General features: G+C 41.6%; 1 protein-coding gene across 4 annotated transcripts in view; it reads right to left on the bottom strand.

The window, feature by feature from the left end:
* Positions 1–1,304: 1,304 nt before the first annotated feature.
* The window catches only part of ADAMTSL3 (ADAMTS like 3), a 392,562-nt gene continuing 378,201 nt past the window's right edge, over positions 1,305–15,665 (bottom strand). For 3 of the 4 annotated variants that reach the window (XM_043489723.1, XM_043489727.1, XM_043489725.1), the window contains 2 exons: positions 4,302–4,516; positions 1,305–3,321 (listed from right to left, as the gene is read on the bottom strand). In XM_043489723.1, the coding sequence (XP_043345658.1) occupies positions 3,215–3,321; positions 4,302–4,516 (322 nt within the window). In that variant the 3' untranslated portion in view covers positions 1,305–3,214. Of the gene's footprint in view, positions 3,322–4,284; positions 4,517–15,665 lie in introns of all 4 variants that reach the window. The other variant, XM_043489726.1, reaches the window with a different exon arrangement.

The raw sequence follows: 15,665 nt of genomic DNA, 5'->3' as shown, positions 1-15,665 counted from the left end.
GGTGGGGAGAACCCAAGAAGGCATACAGACTGTGATAAAGGAGTGTAACTGTACAACAGATGAACGCCATAACCACACTGAAGAGGGCGGGAAGAAAGGGGGTGACCTGAGTCACCCTGGAAGAGGGTTCTGACTGAATGCTCTAAGGAAACAGACAGGAAGAATGCTGTACCCACGTTGGTCGTATTTTTTCCTTTCGCAGGGTGTATGCACTATCAGTTCTGAGACTACTTTCCGTGTATACTAGAGTCACCAAGAAAATACATTGCTGGTGAGAGCCAGGCTCCCTTCCTATCAGAGAAAGAAATTGGCAAAAAGAAAAAAGAAAAAGGTATAATCATACTATACCTTTACTATAATCATGACCCTTATGGTGCTGGACTGGTATCCAAGACTTAATTCAGTGTGAATTTTCATAGATACAGGAGATATGTGTGCATGTGTACACAATACATATATGTATATGTATATGTATATATATGGAAGGATGAAAAGTAGGAGGGAAGAAGGGATGGAAGGAGAGAAGGAGGGAAGGAATGAAGGAAAAAAAAGAAAAGGAAGTATCAATACACTGTTGAAATACTTGCTGTGTTCCATTGCTTATCTCATGTGACCTTGGAAACTCCAAGGGGAATTTCAGTTTCCACAACATGAATTTCCTGTAGAAAGACTCACTGCTAATTTTGAAGCGCTATACAGTTAAGCCTGAAACAATGGGTTGGGGTTGGGTGGTGGGGGGTTGAGGCACCAGCCTTCCCTACCGTGGAAAATCCATGTATAACCTGTAGTTGACCCTCCAGGACACTCAGTTCCTCTGTATTCACTGTTCCGCATCCATGTGTTTTTTATCCGGCCCTGGATAGTGTAGTATTTACCAGTCATAGAAACCTGTGTGTAAGGGGACCCGAGCAGTTCAAACCCAGCAACTGTATGAGAGCTGGATGGCATCAGGAGAGGTTACTCACCAAACCAGACGGTATTAGCTCTTCCGTGCTGCCGCTTTCCCGCCTGCTGCCCGCCTCCATTCCTGCTCCAGGCCGCACACACTCGGAGCTTCCTTCCCCCCTTGGCCTTCTCTCAGCTGTGATTCACAGGAAGTAAGTGTCCGGGGCAAGGGAGTGAGAGTGGACCTCTGCGTGTTCTGCTCTGAATCCTGTAACCCACACTCCCAAGTTCAGCCCAGAGCACTGAGCCCACCAGGGTCCAGCCCACCTGGACCCACAGAAATGCCGCCAAGGTGACATTACCCCAGGCCAACCAAAACCAGAATGCAAGTGAGTCGCCTGCATTTATGAGGATGCCACTGAATAATCAAAGTACATTTATTTTTGAATTACTAGTCAGAATCATGACAGAGAACTCTTATGTGATAGAAACAGTAGTAAAATACAGTACACAGCAATGTCATTTGAATGATATCAAAGACAAACGGTACAACAGCACATGAAATACAGCAACTTTAACTACAAAGATGAAGAAATTTAATAGGAAATTTTGTTACTAAGAAAAATATATGTCCCATATCTTTATTACATACTGTACAAAATAAAATATTGCACCTATAAGTCATATAAAAATATATACAAAGAGTATTGTACAAATGCTCTCTCTTTTAACTTAAAAACCTCCAGCAATCAAGTGTGATTGGTGATGAACAACTCAGGGGCTGGCATGTCCTCGTCACATCCCCACACCCACTCCCCACCGCCACACCCTCCAGTACAATAGCGCTCATCCAGGTGTCGGTGAGGCTGCAGTGACAAGAGCTGCGGTGCTCAGGATACGGCAGGGACTCAGCAAGCTTGCCCAGACACACCCAAAGCCAGAGCCCACTGTTCACTTACGTGTGGCCAGGGACTAGGGCCAGCACACCTGCCTCAGCAGACTCTGCTGCCACAGGCCGCAGGCAGCTGTGACCCTGAAGAAAGACGGATGACCACTTATTTGGGGCTGGGTGCCAACTAATGCCGTAACTGGTAAGATGGAAGGAAAGAGCCCCCTAACCAAATCAGCTTTAGAACATATAACATTTACTCCAAACTTCATCTTCACTCTGACACCATCACTGACCCCAAACCCAAACCCAAACCAACTCTGACCTAACCCTAATCCATAAAGTCAACTGCAGCCTCAACCCCAACTTAGCTTCCATTCTCAACTAACCTAACCCTAAAATTAAAACCAACCCTAAACTTACCAAACCCCAACTCTAACCCTTCATCCTAACTGTACATTACAGCTCAACCCTAATTCACTTTGGATTCACTGAAAAATCAGTTCAAACTAAAACAGTTATTTACTATAAATGACTCTGGTCAGCTATCATGTTTCGTAGTTACATTACTTTCTTACAGTTTTTCCAAAATAAAAATCCTTAGGAATATTATTTTCTGCATAAATTAGGTCTTATAAGACTTTGATTTTCTGTTTGTGTGCAAGAGAATAGTGCTTAGAAAAGTCTCATTCACAGCTCTTAAAAGGATGCTTTGAATATACTTCAAAATCAGTAGACAAGGTGGACTTTCCCTCTCCTTTGAATTCTAAGATACCTCATTTGGTCACACATTTCCTTCCACAGTTGGGAAACGGCAGCCATGTTTACTCTGTGTTTCCTTCCACAGGTTCTCTTAAGAGCGAGGACAAGGTGCCATTCCCTCCAGGACCTCTGGGTCAGTCAGGGTTACAAACCTGTCCAGAGTGACTCTCTCACAGACGACATGTAACAATCCATAGAAATGCCATCAGAGTCAACATCTTAACGACTAGTGGCCGGAGCTTCTAAAACATAGATGCCTTATCAACCTGCTGCAACCCTAGAACTGAGAGAAGCCATCAGCTGCTGTGTTTCCCAAGTCTTCAGGATGTCCCACTCTGTGCTAGTCTACAAACAATAGGAAGAGGCAGCTAGTGACAGTGCACTGGTGACCTTGGGGGTCTCCCGAGGTCCCAAGGGCAATGGTGTGCCTGCTGCTTATGGGATTTTATGTTAGTCCTGGAATATATCACTTAAAGGAGTTAGAATTAAAAACCAGTCAGGGGGGCATGACAGCATCCAATGTTAACAGTGGTGATTTGCATTGACTTCAGTTTGATCGTAGAATCGAGAGACTTTTAGAGAAGTATTACACATGTTTTGGAACAAGCTACATGGGGGAAAAAGAGCTTTTACATTTTTGTTTTACCTTCACAGCAGCATAATGACCCCCGCAAAGTTTTATCCTTCTTGACACGACTGACAGCACCTTCGTTTGTAGCGGTCTAATGAACACAAATGAAGATGCTTTACAAACGTACAGTAGTGAGTTGTGTCTGTGCAGTCTCCTGAAAAAAATATATATATACATATCCATTTAACACGGAGCTCATTAGGGACCTAGTTTTATGAAAAGTAGAAACAGATCACACAGTGAAGCAAAGTAACTAGGCTTGGGTTAGAGTCATTGCTCTGCACTAGAGTCAGAAGTGCCCCGAGGGCTTCCCTGGTGGCTCAGTGGATAAGAATCTGCCTGACAGTGCAGGAGATATGGGTTCAATCCCTGGTCCGGGAAGAACCCACATGCCATGGGGTAACTAAGTCTGTGAACTACATGGGCCTATGCTCTACTGACTGGGAGTCACAACTACTGAGCCCACATACCCTAGAGCTCATGCTCCGCAACAAGAGAAGATATTTCAATGAGAAGTCTGTGCACTGCAACTGGAGAGTAGGACCTGCTTGCCACAGCTACAGAGAAAAAGCCTGTGCATCAACGAAGACCCAGTACGGCCAAAAATAATAGATAAATAAATAACATTTAAAAAAGAGTGCCCTGGACCCACTTCTTAGCTGGGCCAGGTGGCTTCTTGCTGCCCTGTGGGGACTTCAGATCCCTCGGGCCACCTGCTCCTCTCACTAGCTTTGGGGGCGTCATGGACCCTGGGAAAGACTTACCAAAGCTATGGACATGCTTTCTAGAAAAATATGTACATGATTCCATTTCACATAGAACTTTAGGACACTGGAATGCCTGCCCAACCCCATCCGGAGAAGCCCTGGCAGAGGGGCTGAGACTCCAGGTAGGAGGAATTCTGTGGAGAGGTGATCGGTGTCTGCGAGAAGGCCACTGGTCACCACTCCCTCAACTGTTTTTTCTCTAAAGAACACCGAGCCACACCCACATCAAAGCATCTACTTCCCCAACATTCCAAGATCCCACACCTGTTCAGAATGACCCTATGGATGAGACCCTGAAGGTTGGCTCCCTGAGGTCAGGTTAGGACAAAGTTTGGGGGCGGCTGTGATACCTGCGAGGGGTACGTACTGTCACAGGAAGGCCCCAGGCAATGCTGCCAGGAAGCGGGTTTCTTCCCTGGTGCACAGCGTGTCTTAGTCACCGGCTTGCAGCTCCCTGGGTGGACACAGTCAACTTTCCGAGACTGGAAGCCTCGGCCACAGGCTGTGGTGCAGGGCTTCCAAGGGCCTGCACGCCAACATGCGTCACAAGCTCCCAACAAGCAGTTCCTCTGAACGATGGGTCTGTGATGAAAAAAAAAAAAACAAACAAAACAATGCAAAATGGGAGAAGTCTGGGATCAACTCTTTCACTGTACCGACTTTTCAATGTATGAAAGATCTGACAGTTAGGACCTTATTCACTGACTTGCACTGTTCCTGGCGGACTAAGTAAAGAGGTGGAGGAATCCGGACCTTAATGAAGGCAAGCAAAGCACATGTTTCCATGAGCCTTCGACACCCATTCAAGGCCTGCACCCCAAAAGGCCACTCTCCAGAGAGAACAAGATGGCAGAGGAATAGATGGGCACGGAGTACCTCTCCACGGATACATCAGGAACACACAAAAGTATTCAGACACAAAAGTGCCTGCAGAACACCAGCTGAGAGTGGACAGGAGTACCTGACAAGAGGAAAAGAATATATCAGTTCAGTTCAGTTGCTCAGTCGTGTCCGACTCTTTGCGACCCCAAGAATCACAGCACGCCATGCCTCCCTGTCTATCACAAACTCCCAGAGTTTACTCAAACTCATGTCCATCGAGTCGGTGATGCCATCCAGCCATCTAAAGAATATATAGAACCATGCAAAACTCAGTAGGATGAAGAAACTAAGGGAAAAAAACTGAAGTTTTAGTAAGACTGGACCTGCCCTTACCTGCCACTAGCGCATGCGGGAAATGAAGCAGGAGGCAGGGGTCCCATCCCCACACTGGGGCAACTGTCTGAGTCAGAGGAGAAACGTTTAAGGTTGAGAGTGAAACAGCTGATCTGTGGCAGCCTAAATGGAATGAGAATCAGACAGTCCTTGCCACAGCCATACACACCCTGGACAGGGATGCAGGTCCCCTAGAAGGTGCAGCAGCTCGGAGCTGGAGTTTAGGGATTGTGGAGCAATCCCAGATCGAGGGCTGCTGTTGACTGCGGAGAGATGGAGTGAGGGGAGGTGAGGGAGGAGATTGTGGTGGGAAATGCCTGTGGAGGAAAGCCAGGCAGCCATGGAAGCAAGGCGATACTGCTGAGTCACGCGTAGAGGATGGAGCCACCACCATAGCCTCTCTATCCCCACACGCCAGCATCAGCAGCAGAATAATAGAGAGGCTGGCCTGTCAAATGCCTAACACACTGAACTACAGTGTAGGACCCCAGCCAGGGTGCCCCTTTAAGTGTCTGATGTGCCAGGCTACACAGTAGGACCCCAGCCAGGGTGCCCCTTTAAGTGTCTGATGTGCCCATCTACACAGTAGGACCCCAGCCAGGGGGGCCCCTCTGTGTGCCTGACATGCTGAACAACGGAGAAGGACTCCAGGCAAGGGAGCCATCTAAGTGCCTGAACCAGTGGAGCCACGGAGAAGACTGGCCAAAGAGGCCTTCTGATTGCCAGCTACAACAGGCTTGAAGAAAGACTCTGAGAGGGCCATAACTCCTGTGGAAGAGTCCATGCCCCTGCACACCTGGCACCACCAGGGTCCCCACAAGCCAAGCTGCTGCGCCTCCTTCATGCTCAGCTCTCACTGGCACAGAGCTGCCACAGGCAGAAAAAGTCGTGTGTCTGTGCACACAGGGTCGCTTTGCTTGTGTCCGACTCTTTGCGACCCTGTAGACTGTGGCCTGCCAGGCTTCTCTGTCAGGGAGGGGTGTTCTCCAGGCAAGAATACTAGAGCGTATTGGCCAATACTGGTTGCAATACCCTTCTAGAGCACTATATTTTCTGCTGCCTTAGCCACCAATTCCCCTGAGTACCTGGTGCTGCCAGAACGCCTGCGACCCAAGTAGCTGCACCACCTCCACACCTGGCCCTCACTGGGGCAGACCCAAGTCCTCCAGGGCAACCTCAGGAGCAAACCCCAGTGGAAGACCCACATGCAGAGGTTGAAATAAAACCACAATTGAAACCCAGGGGCAGTGTGGCTAAGGAAGAAGACCCAAAACCTTCCCACCAGCTGTACAAGCTGCAGATTAAATTCACACAATCAATTAGGCAGATTCTGTGTCTATGGAATATATAAAAGGTCATTGAGAGCTCCCACAGAAGAAAATGCACTAGTTCTGATAGCTGTGGACATTGGAGGCAAGAACACACAGTAGAAGGACCAGATTAGAATCTGAGCTGCCCCCATAGCAGGCCCAGAGATCAGCACAGTGTTGGAAGACATCCTAGGGAGGTGAGGTGGACTGTGACTCCCAGCGAGGGAAAGGACTCTGATAGCAGGGACTCAAGAAAAACTCATGTTTTGACTTGTTCTGTCAATTCTTTTGGATTTTTTTCTTTTATTTTCCTCCCCACCCCCCCCCATTGTAGTTGTCGGTTTTATTGGCACTATGAAATCTAATAAGCTTTTGAGGGTTTTTTTTCCCTCAGTCACATTTTTTATTGTTGTTATAAACCTCTGCCTCTACGTTGGGCTTTTGCAGTTCCGTGGAGCTTTGCTTTTTTTTTTTTTTTGACTCTTTTCTCTCTTTTTTTAAAAAATTTTTTAAACCTATTATTATTTTTTCTACATTTATTCCTTTGTTTGCTTTTCCTACTGTTCTTTGCCCCTTGCAGTTAATCTTTAATGTATATAAATCTTCTACATCTACCTCTATTTAACTTTGCATATCTATTCTTTCTTTCTTTTCTTTCTTTCCTTTCCTCTCAACATTTTGTTAGTTTTATTTTCATTGCTTTATTCTCCAATTGGCACCTTGCTTTAGTTTAGTTTTCCAGTTTGTGCTTTAGTGAGTTTTGTTCTTAATTGGTAGATATAATTTTTGGTTTCCTTTGTTTGCAGGATCAATTTATTGTACCTTATTTTTGTTGGACGGTTTTGATTTTGGTCATGGGTGTATATGTATATGTGTATATTCCATTATTTTAATTATTATTTGCCTGATTTTGTAACTGCAGTTTGTCTGGGATACATCTTTGGTTTCTCATTTTTGGATATTTGTTTTAATTTCACTTAATGCTGTAATAAACCACTTGTGGAATCTTCATTCCTGACCAGAGATCAAGCCCTGAGCCTTTAGAGTGGAAGCACTGACTCCAAGACCCTAGACTACCAGAGAACTAACTCTAGGGAGTATCAAATAGTGAGAACTCACACAAAGGAAACCACTTGAATACCAAACCTGGCATCACCCAACCACCAGATGAGGTTCTTCACCTCATCTAAACAACAAACAAAAGTACAAACCCAGTCATGCAGACAGGATTACCACCTCACTCAGCCTTGCCAATCAGAGGAAAAACAAATAAACAAACAAACAAACAAAAAAACTCAGCACAAATCTCACCCTATACGAAGCTTACACAAACCACTGAACCAACCTTAGGAGGGAAGAGACCAAAAGGAAGAAACAATTCAACCTTGAAGCCTGGGAAAAGGAGGCCTCAAACATAATAAGTTAAAAAAATAATGAAAAGGCAGAGAAATACTACACAAATGAAGGAACAAACTAGAAACACGGAAGTCTAAATAAATGAAGATGAAACAGGCAAACGACCTGGAAAATAATTCAAAACAATGATAGTAAAGATGATCAAAAACTTTGAAAACAGAATGGAGAAAATGCAAGAATCAATTAACAAAGATCTAGAAGAATTAAAGAATAAACATACAAACAACACAATTACTGAAATTAAAAGTACTCTAGAAGGAATCAATAGATTCCTGAAGCAGAAGAATGAATCAGTGAGCTGGAAGATAAAATGGTGGAAATAACTTCTGAAGAGCAGAGTAAAGTAAAAAGAATGAAAAGAACTGAGGATAGTCTCAGAGACTTCTGGGACAATAAAAAATGCACCAACATTCAAAGTATAGGGGCCCCAGAAGAAGAAGAGAAAAAGAAAGGGTATAAGAAAGTTTTTGAAGAGATGATAGTTGAAAATATCCCCCAAATGGAAAAGGAAATAGTCAATCATGTCTAAGAGGCATAAGAGTCCCATACAGGATAAACCCAAGGAGAAACACACCTAGACACATACTAATCAAACTAACAAAGACTAAACACAAAGAAAGAATATTAAAAGCAGCAAGGGAGAAGCAACAAGTAACATACAAGGGAAACCCCATACACTTAACAGCTGATCTTTCAGCAGAAACTCTGCAGGCCAGAAGGGAATGGCAGGATATATTTAAAGTACTGAAAGGAAAAAATCTACAGCCAAGATTACTGTACCCGACAAGGATCTCATTCAAAATTAATGGAGAAATAAAATGCTTATCAGACAAGCAAAAGTTAGGAGAATTCAGTACCACCAAACCAGCTTTACAACAAATGTTAAAGGGACTTATATAGTCAAGAAATACAAGAGAAGAAAAAAGATCTACAAAATCAACCCCAAACAATTAAGAAAATGGCAATGGGAACATATATATCAATAATTACTTTAAAAGTAAACAGATTAAATGCTCCAACCAAAAGACACAGACTGCTGAATGGATATAAAAACAAGACTCACATATATGCTGTCTACAAGAAACTTCAGACCTAAAGACACATATAGACTGAGAGTGAGAGGATGGAAAAATATATTCTATGCAAATGGCAAGCACAAGAAAGCTGGAGTAGCGATCCTCATATCGGACAAAATAGACCTTAAAGATTACAAGAGATAAGGAAGGAAACTACATAATGATCAAGGGATCAATCCAAGAGGAAGACGTAACAATTGTAAATATCTATGCACCCAACACAGGACACCTCAGTACATAAGACAAACACTAACAGACATAAAAGGAGAAATTGACAGTAACATAATAATAGTAGGAAACTTTAACACCCCATTCACACCAAAGGATAGATCATCAAAACAGAAAATTAATAAGGAAACACAAGTCTTAAATGATACATTAGATGAGATGGATCTCATTGATATATTCAGACATTCTATCCAAATGCAGGATACACCTTCCTCTCAAGTGCACATGGAATATTCTCCAGGATAGACCACATTTTGGGTCACAAATCAAACCTCAGTAAATTTAAGAAAACTGAAATTGTATCAAGCATCTTCTCCAACCACAACGCTATGAGATTAGATATCAATTACAAGGAAAAATTTGTAAGAAACACAAACACATAGAGATTAAACAACATGTTTCTAAACAACCAACAGGTTACTGAAGAAATCAAAAGGGAAATAAAAAAATTTCTAGAAACAAATGACAATGAAAACATGACAACTTAAAACCTATGGGATACAGCAAAAGTAGTTCTAAGAGGAAAGTTTATAGCAATACAACCCTACCTCAAGAAATGAGAAAAACATCGAATAGACAACCTAACTTTACACCGAAAATGACTGGAAAAAGAAGAACAAAAAAAACCCCAAAATTAGTAGAAGGAAAGAAATTATAAAGATCTGAGCAGAAATAAATGAAAAAGAAATGAAAGAAACAATAGTAAAGATAAAATTGACAAGCCTTTAGCCAGATTCATCAAGAAAAAAGGGAGAAGAATCAAACCAACAAAACGAGAAATGAAAAAGGAGAGGCCACAAAAGATAATGCAAAAATACAAAGGATTATAAGAGACTATTATGAACAACTATATGGCAATAAAATTGATAACTTGGAAGAAACAGATTCTTAGAAAAGTTCAATCTTCCAAGACTGAACCAGGAAGAAACAGAAATTATGAACAACCCAATTACAAGCACTGAAATTGAAGCTGTGATCAAAAACCTCCCAAAAAACAAAAAGCCCAGGACCAGATAGCTTCACTGGAGAATTCTATCAAACATTTAGAGGAGAGCTAATGCCTATCCTTCTGAAACTCTTTCAAAAAATTGCAGAGGAAGGAATATTTCCAAACTCTTTCTACGAGGCCACCATCACCCTGATACCAAAACCAGACAAAGACAACAGAAAAAAGAAAACTACAGGCCAATATCACTGATGATCATAGATGTAAAAATCCTCAACAAAATTTTAGCAAACAGAATTCAGTAACACATCAAAAAGGTCATACACCATGATCAAGTTAGTTTTATTCCAGTAATGCAAGGATTCTTCAATATAAGCAGATCAATCAGTGTGATACACCATGTTACAGATTGAAAGATAAAAACCATATCATCTCAATAGATGCAGAAAAAGCCTTTGACGAAATTCAGCACGGATTTATGACTAAAACTCTTCAAAAAATGGGCATAGAAGAAACTTACCTCAACATAGTAAAGGCCATATATGATAAGCCTACAACAAACATTATTCACAATGGTGAAAAACTGAAAGCATTCCCCCTAACATCAGGAGCAAGACAAGGGTGTCCATTTTCATCACTATTATTCAACATAGTTCTGGAAGTCCTAGCTACAGAAATCAGAGAAGAAAAAGAAACAAAAGGAATCCAGATTGGAAAAGAAGAAGTAAAGCTCTCACTGTTTGCAGATGATATGATACTGTACATAGAAACCCTAAAGATAGTATCAGAAAATTACTAGAGCTAATCAATGAATTTAACAAAGTTGCAGGATAAAAAATCAATACACAGAAATCACTTGCATTTCTACATACTAACAATGAAGAATCAGAAAGAGAAATAAAGGAATCAATCCCATTCACCATTGCAACAAAAACAATAAAATATCTATGAATAAACTTACCTAAGGAGACAAAAGAACTATACACAGGAAATTATAAGACACCAATGAAAGAAATCAAAGATGACATAAACAGATGGAGAGATATTCCATGTTCCTAGGTAGGAAGAATCAATATTGTGAAAATGCCAAATACTATACTGCCAAATACAATCTACAGATTCATTGTGATCCCTATCAAATTACCAATGGCAATTTTCACAGAACCAGAACAAAAAATTTCACAGTTCATATGGAAACACTTTTCATTTGGAAATAGCCAAAGCAGTCTTGAGAAAGAAGAATGGAGCTGGAGGAATCAACCTTTCTGACTTCAGACTATACTACAAAGCTACAGTCATCAAGACAGTATGGTACCAGCACAAAAACAGAATTATAGACCAATGGAACAAGATAGAAAGCCCAGAAATAAACCCATGCACCTATGGGTACCTTATTTTTGACAAAGGAGGCAAGAACATACAATGGGGCAAAGACAGCCTCTTCAATAAATGGTGCTGGGATAACTGGACAGCTACACGTAAAAGAATGAAATTAGAACAATTCCTAACACCATACACAAAGATAAACTCAAAACGGATTAAATACTTAAATGTAAGACCAGAAACTATAAAATTCTTAGAAGGAAACATAGGCAGAACACTCGATGATATAAATCAAAGCAACATCCTCTGTGACCCACCTCCTAGAGTAACAGAAATAAAAACAAAAGTAAACAAGTGGAACCTGATTAAACTTAAAAGCTTTTGCACAGCAAAGGAAACTATAAGCAAGGTGGAAAGGAAACCCTCAGAATGGGAGAATATAATAGCAAATGAAACAACTGACAAAGGATTAATTTCCAAAATATACAAGCAGCTCATATACTCAATGCCAGAAAAACAAACAACCCAAACAAAAAGTGGGGGAAAGACCTAAACAAGACATTTCTCCAAAGAAGACATACAGATGGCTAACAAACACATGAAAAGATACTCAACATCGCTCATTATTAGAGAAATGCAAATCAAAACTACAATGAGATATCACTTGTAACCAGTCAGAATGGCCATTATCAAAAAGTCTGCAAACAATAAATGCTGAAGAGGGTGTGGAGAAAAGGGAACCCTCTTGCACTATTGGTGGGAATGTAAATTGATAGAGCCACTATGAAAGACAGTATGGAGATTCCTTTAAAAACTAGGAATAAAACCACCATATGACCCAGCAATCCTACTTCTAGGCATATACCCTGAGGAAATCAAAATTGAAAAAGACACATGTATCCCATTGTTCATTGCAGCACTATTTACAATAGCTAGAACACAGAAGCAACCTAGATGTTCATCAACAGAAGAATGGATAAAGAAGTTGTGGTACATATACACAATGGAATATTACTCAGGCATAAGAGGAATGCATTTAAATCAGTTCTGATGAGGTGGATGAATCTAGAACCTATTATACAGAGTGAAGTAAGTCAGAAAGAGAAGGATAAATATCATATTCTAACACATATATATGGAATCTAGAAAAATGGTACTGAAGAATTTATTTACAGGGCAGCAATGGAGAAACAAACATAGAGAATAGACTTATGGACATGGGGAGAGGGGAGGAGAGGATGAGATGTATGGAAAGAGTAACATGGAAACTTACATTACCATATGTAAAATAGATAGCCAAGAGGAATTTTCCGTATGGCTCAGGAAATTCAAAGAGGGGCTCTGTATCAATCTAGAGGGATGGGATAGGGCAGGAGATGGGAGGGAGGTTCAAAAGGGAGGGGATATATGTATACCTATGGCTGATTCATGTTGAGGTTTGACAGAAAATAACAAAATTCTGTAAAGCAATTATCCTTCAATAAAAACATAAATTTAAAAAAATGACTTGGGGGAAAAAAAAGACCACTCTCCTGAGGAGTTGGAACAGTCGGTTCAGGTGAGGAAGAGGACAGTGATACATTTGTTAACAAGCTACGTTCTGTCTGTATAAGCACTTGAAACATATTCTGGTATGAGTATGAACTTGTGAGTGAGCCATCGTGTCCATTACGGGAAGGGCCTGAGCTTACACTGAGGACACACTATCACTTGGACACCGGACCAACCCACTTCTTAGCTGGGCCAGGCGGCTTCTTGCTGCCCTCGGTGAATGTCACAGTCTGGCAGGCCACCTGCTCCGCTTGTGCTGACAGCAGCACTAGCTCTGTGGGCATCATGGACCCCAGGGAACACTTATCAAAGCTATGGATCTGCTCTCGAGAAGAAGACATATGTGATTCCATTTTGGTAGTGAGACCTTTTGGGAAGAAGGATCTGCCTCTAGTTGCCTCACCCTTTAAAGCAGATCAGAAAGTTAATGAACCTCTGCTTTTGTTGTTGTTGTCAGAAAGGGTCCACTGTGTGTGTATATTTATGTGTATAACCATGCACCCGAGAACTTTCCAAATACTTTTCCACTGACTTATTTATTCCTCACAACTATCCTACATAGTAGGTACTTAATTTTTTTTAATGAAGTATCAGTGACTTGCAATATTATGTCAGTTTCAGATGTACAACAAGGGCTTCCCTGGTGACTCATATAGTAAAGAATCTGCCTGCAAAGCAGGAGACCCGGGTTTGAGCCCTGGGTTGGGAAGATCCCCTGGGGAAGGGAATGGCAACTCACTCCAGTATTCTTGCCTGGAGAATCCCAGGGACAGAGGAGTCTGGTGGGCTACAGTCCATGGGGTTGCAGAGTCGGACACAGCTGAGTGAGTAAGCACAGCACAGCACAGCATATTCCCTGTGCTGTATATCACACCCTTGTATCTTGTTTATTTTATACCTAGTAGTTGACACCTCTTACATCTCCTACCCCTATCTTGTCCTTCCTTCACCCCTTTCCCCATTTGGTAACCACTAGCTTGTTTCTGTGTCTATGAGACTGTTTCTGTTTTAGACATACATGTGTTTCATTTCTTAGATTCCACATACAAGTGATATCATATGGTATTTCTCTTTCTCTGTCTGATGACTTGCTTTACTAAGCATATGTACACTCCAGGTCTATCCAAGATGTTGCAAATGGCAAAATTTCATTGTTTATGGTAGAGTACCATTTCATTGTATGCCATTCATATACACACACAAACACACACCACAACTTCTCTTTACTCATTCATTTGTTGATGGCTACTTAGGTTGTTTCCACATCCTGGCTATTACAAATAATGCTGCTATGAAAATTGGGGTGCATATATTTTTTCTTTAAATTTTGAACTTTTTATTGGAGCATAGCCGATTAACAATGTTGTGATGGTTTCAGGTGGACAGCAAAGGGACTCAGCCATACATACACATATATCCATTCTCCCCCAACTCCTCTCCAATCCAGGCTGCCACATAACACTGAGCAGAGTTCCCTGTGTGGTACAGTAGCACATCATCTTTTTGAATTAGTGTTTTCATTTTCTTCAGGTTTATACTCAGCACTGGAATTGCTAGATCATCTGGCAGTTCTTTTTAAGGACTCTCCATATTGTTTTCCATAGTGGCTGCACTCATTTACATCCCCACTAATAGTGTACGAGGGCTCCTTTTCTCTCATCCTCACCAACATTTATTATTTGGTGTCTTTTTGACAATAGACCTTCTGATAGGTGCAAGGTGATGTCTAATTGTGGGTTTGATATACATTTCTCTGATGATTAGTGATGTTCAGCATCTTTTCATGTGCCTGTTGAATGCCCTCTGATTACTGAAAAGATAATTACCCTGGAGGGTGAGCCACCTCAGAGGACCCAATTTGGGGTATCTGTTGTTCTCTAGGGCAGAGCTCCTGGAACTAACATATTTGTATCACATGAGAATATCTCCCCATCCCCAAAGATGACTGGAAAAGGGCCCTAACCTGAGCTACTTGTCACTGTCTTTCTCCCAGGAGTTTGGAAGTTGCTGGAACAACTTGAAGGCTGGAGTAGCAGTATGGAGTGGCCATACTCTGCCACAAGGGCCAGGGAAGTAGAAAAAACAACATTCTGCAGAGATGAGAAGAGAAATGACACTAATGACTTCTCATTTCGTGGTGATAGTCCCTCCTGAGGTTTCACAGCATCATCCCTTTGGATTGGAATGTTTTTGTGTTCCTATAAAAGCCTTCTTATCCAAACACATAATCTATAAGGAGTGAGAAACACCACTGGGAATGTGATAAGATGGAGAAAATTCTGATAACCTGAACTTCTCAAAGAGAGTGTGTGTGCCTGCTAAGTTGCAAGAGTACTATACATAGTTGGAAGCAATACTTTGATTAGCAAGTAGGGGGAAGACTCCATCAAAGGGTTTACTTAAGCAATATTGTCACATCAAACTGATTATAAGATTTATAAGAGGAAGAGGGATGAGGGTTTCCTGTTAAATGGAGGGTTTTTGTTTTCCCCTTATGGGGCCAAAACTTGGGTTCCTTTAGACAACAGGACAGAGATAGAGTACTCTTCAGCCATCCCTTATGTAGAGATCAATGTTTCTACTAAAAAGAGTTGAACCAACATTCCAAGAATATTCAGAGGATACATTTTAAAAGATACCAAATTGTTGTATCTAAGAATGGCTGT

The sequence above is a fragment of the Cervus canadensis genome, chromosome 17, assembly GCF_019320065.1.
Source record: "Cervus canadensis isolate Bull #8, Minnesota chromosome 17, ASM1932006v1, whole genome shotgun sequence".
NCBI classification, from domain to species: Eukaryota; Metazoa; Chordata; class Mammalia; order Artiodactyla; family Cervidae; genus Cervus; species Cervus canadensis.
The sequence above is the reverse complement of the archived record's forward strand: the minus strand, read 5'-3'. Positions and strand labels throughout refer to the sequence as shown.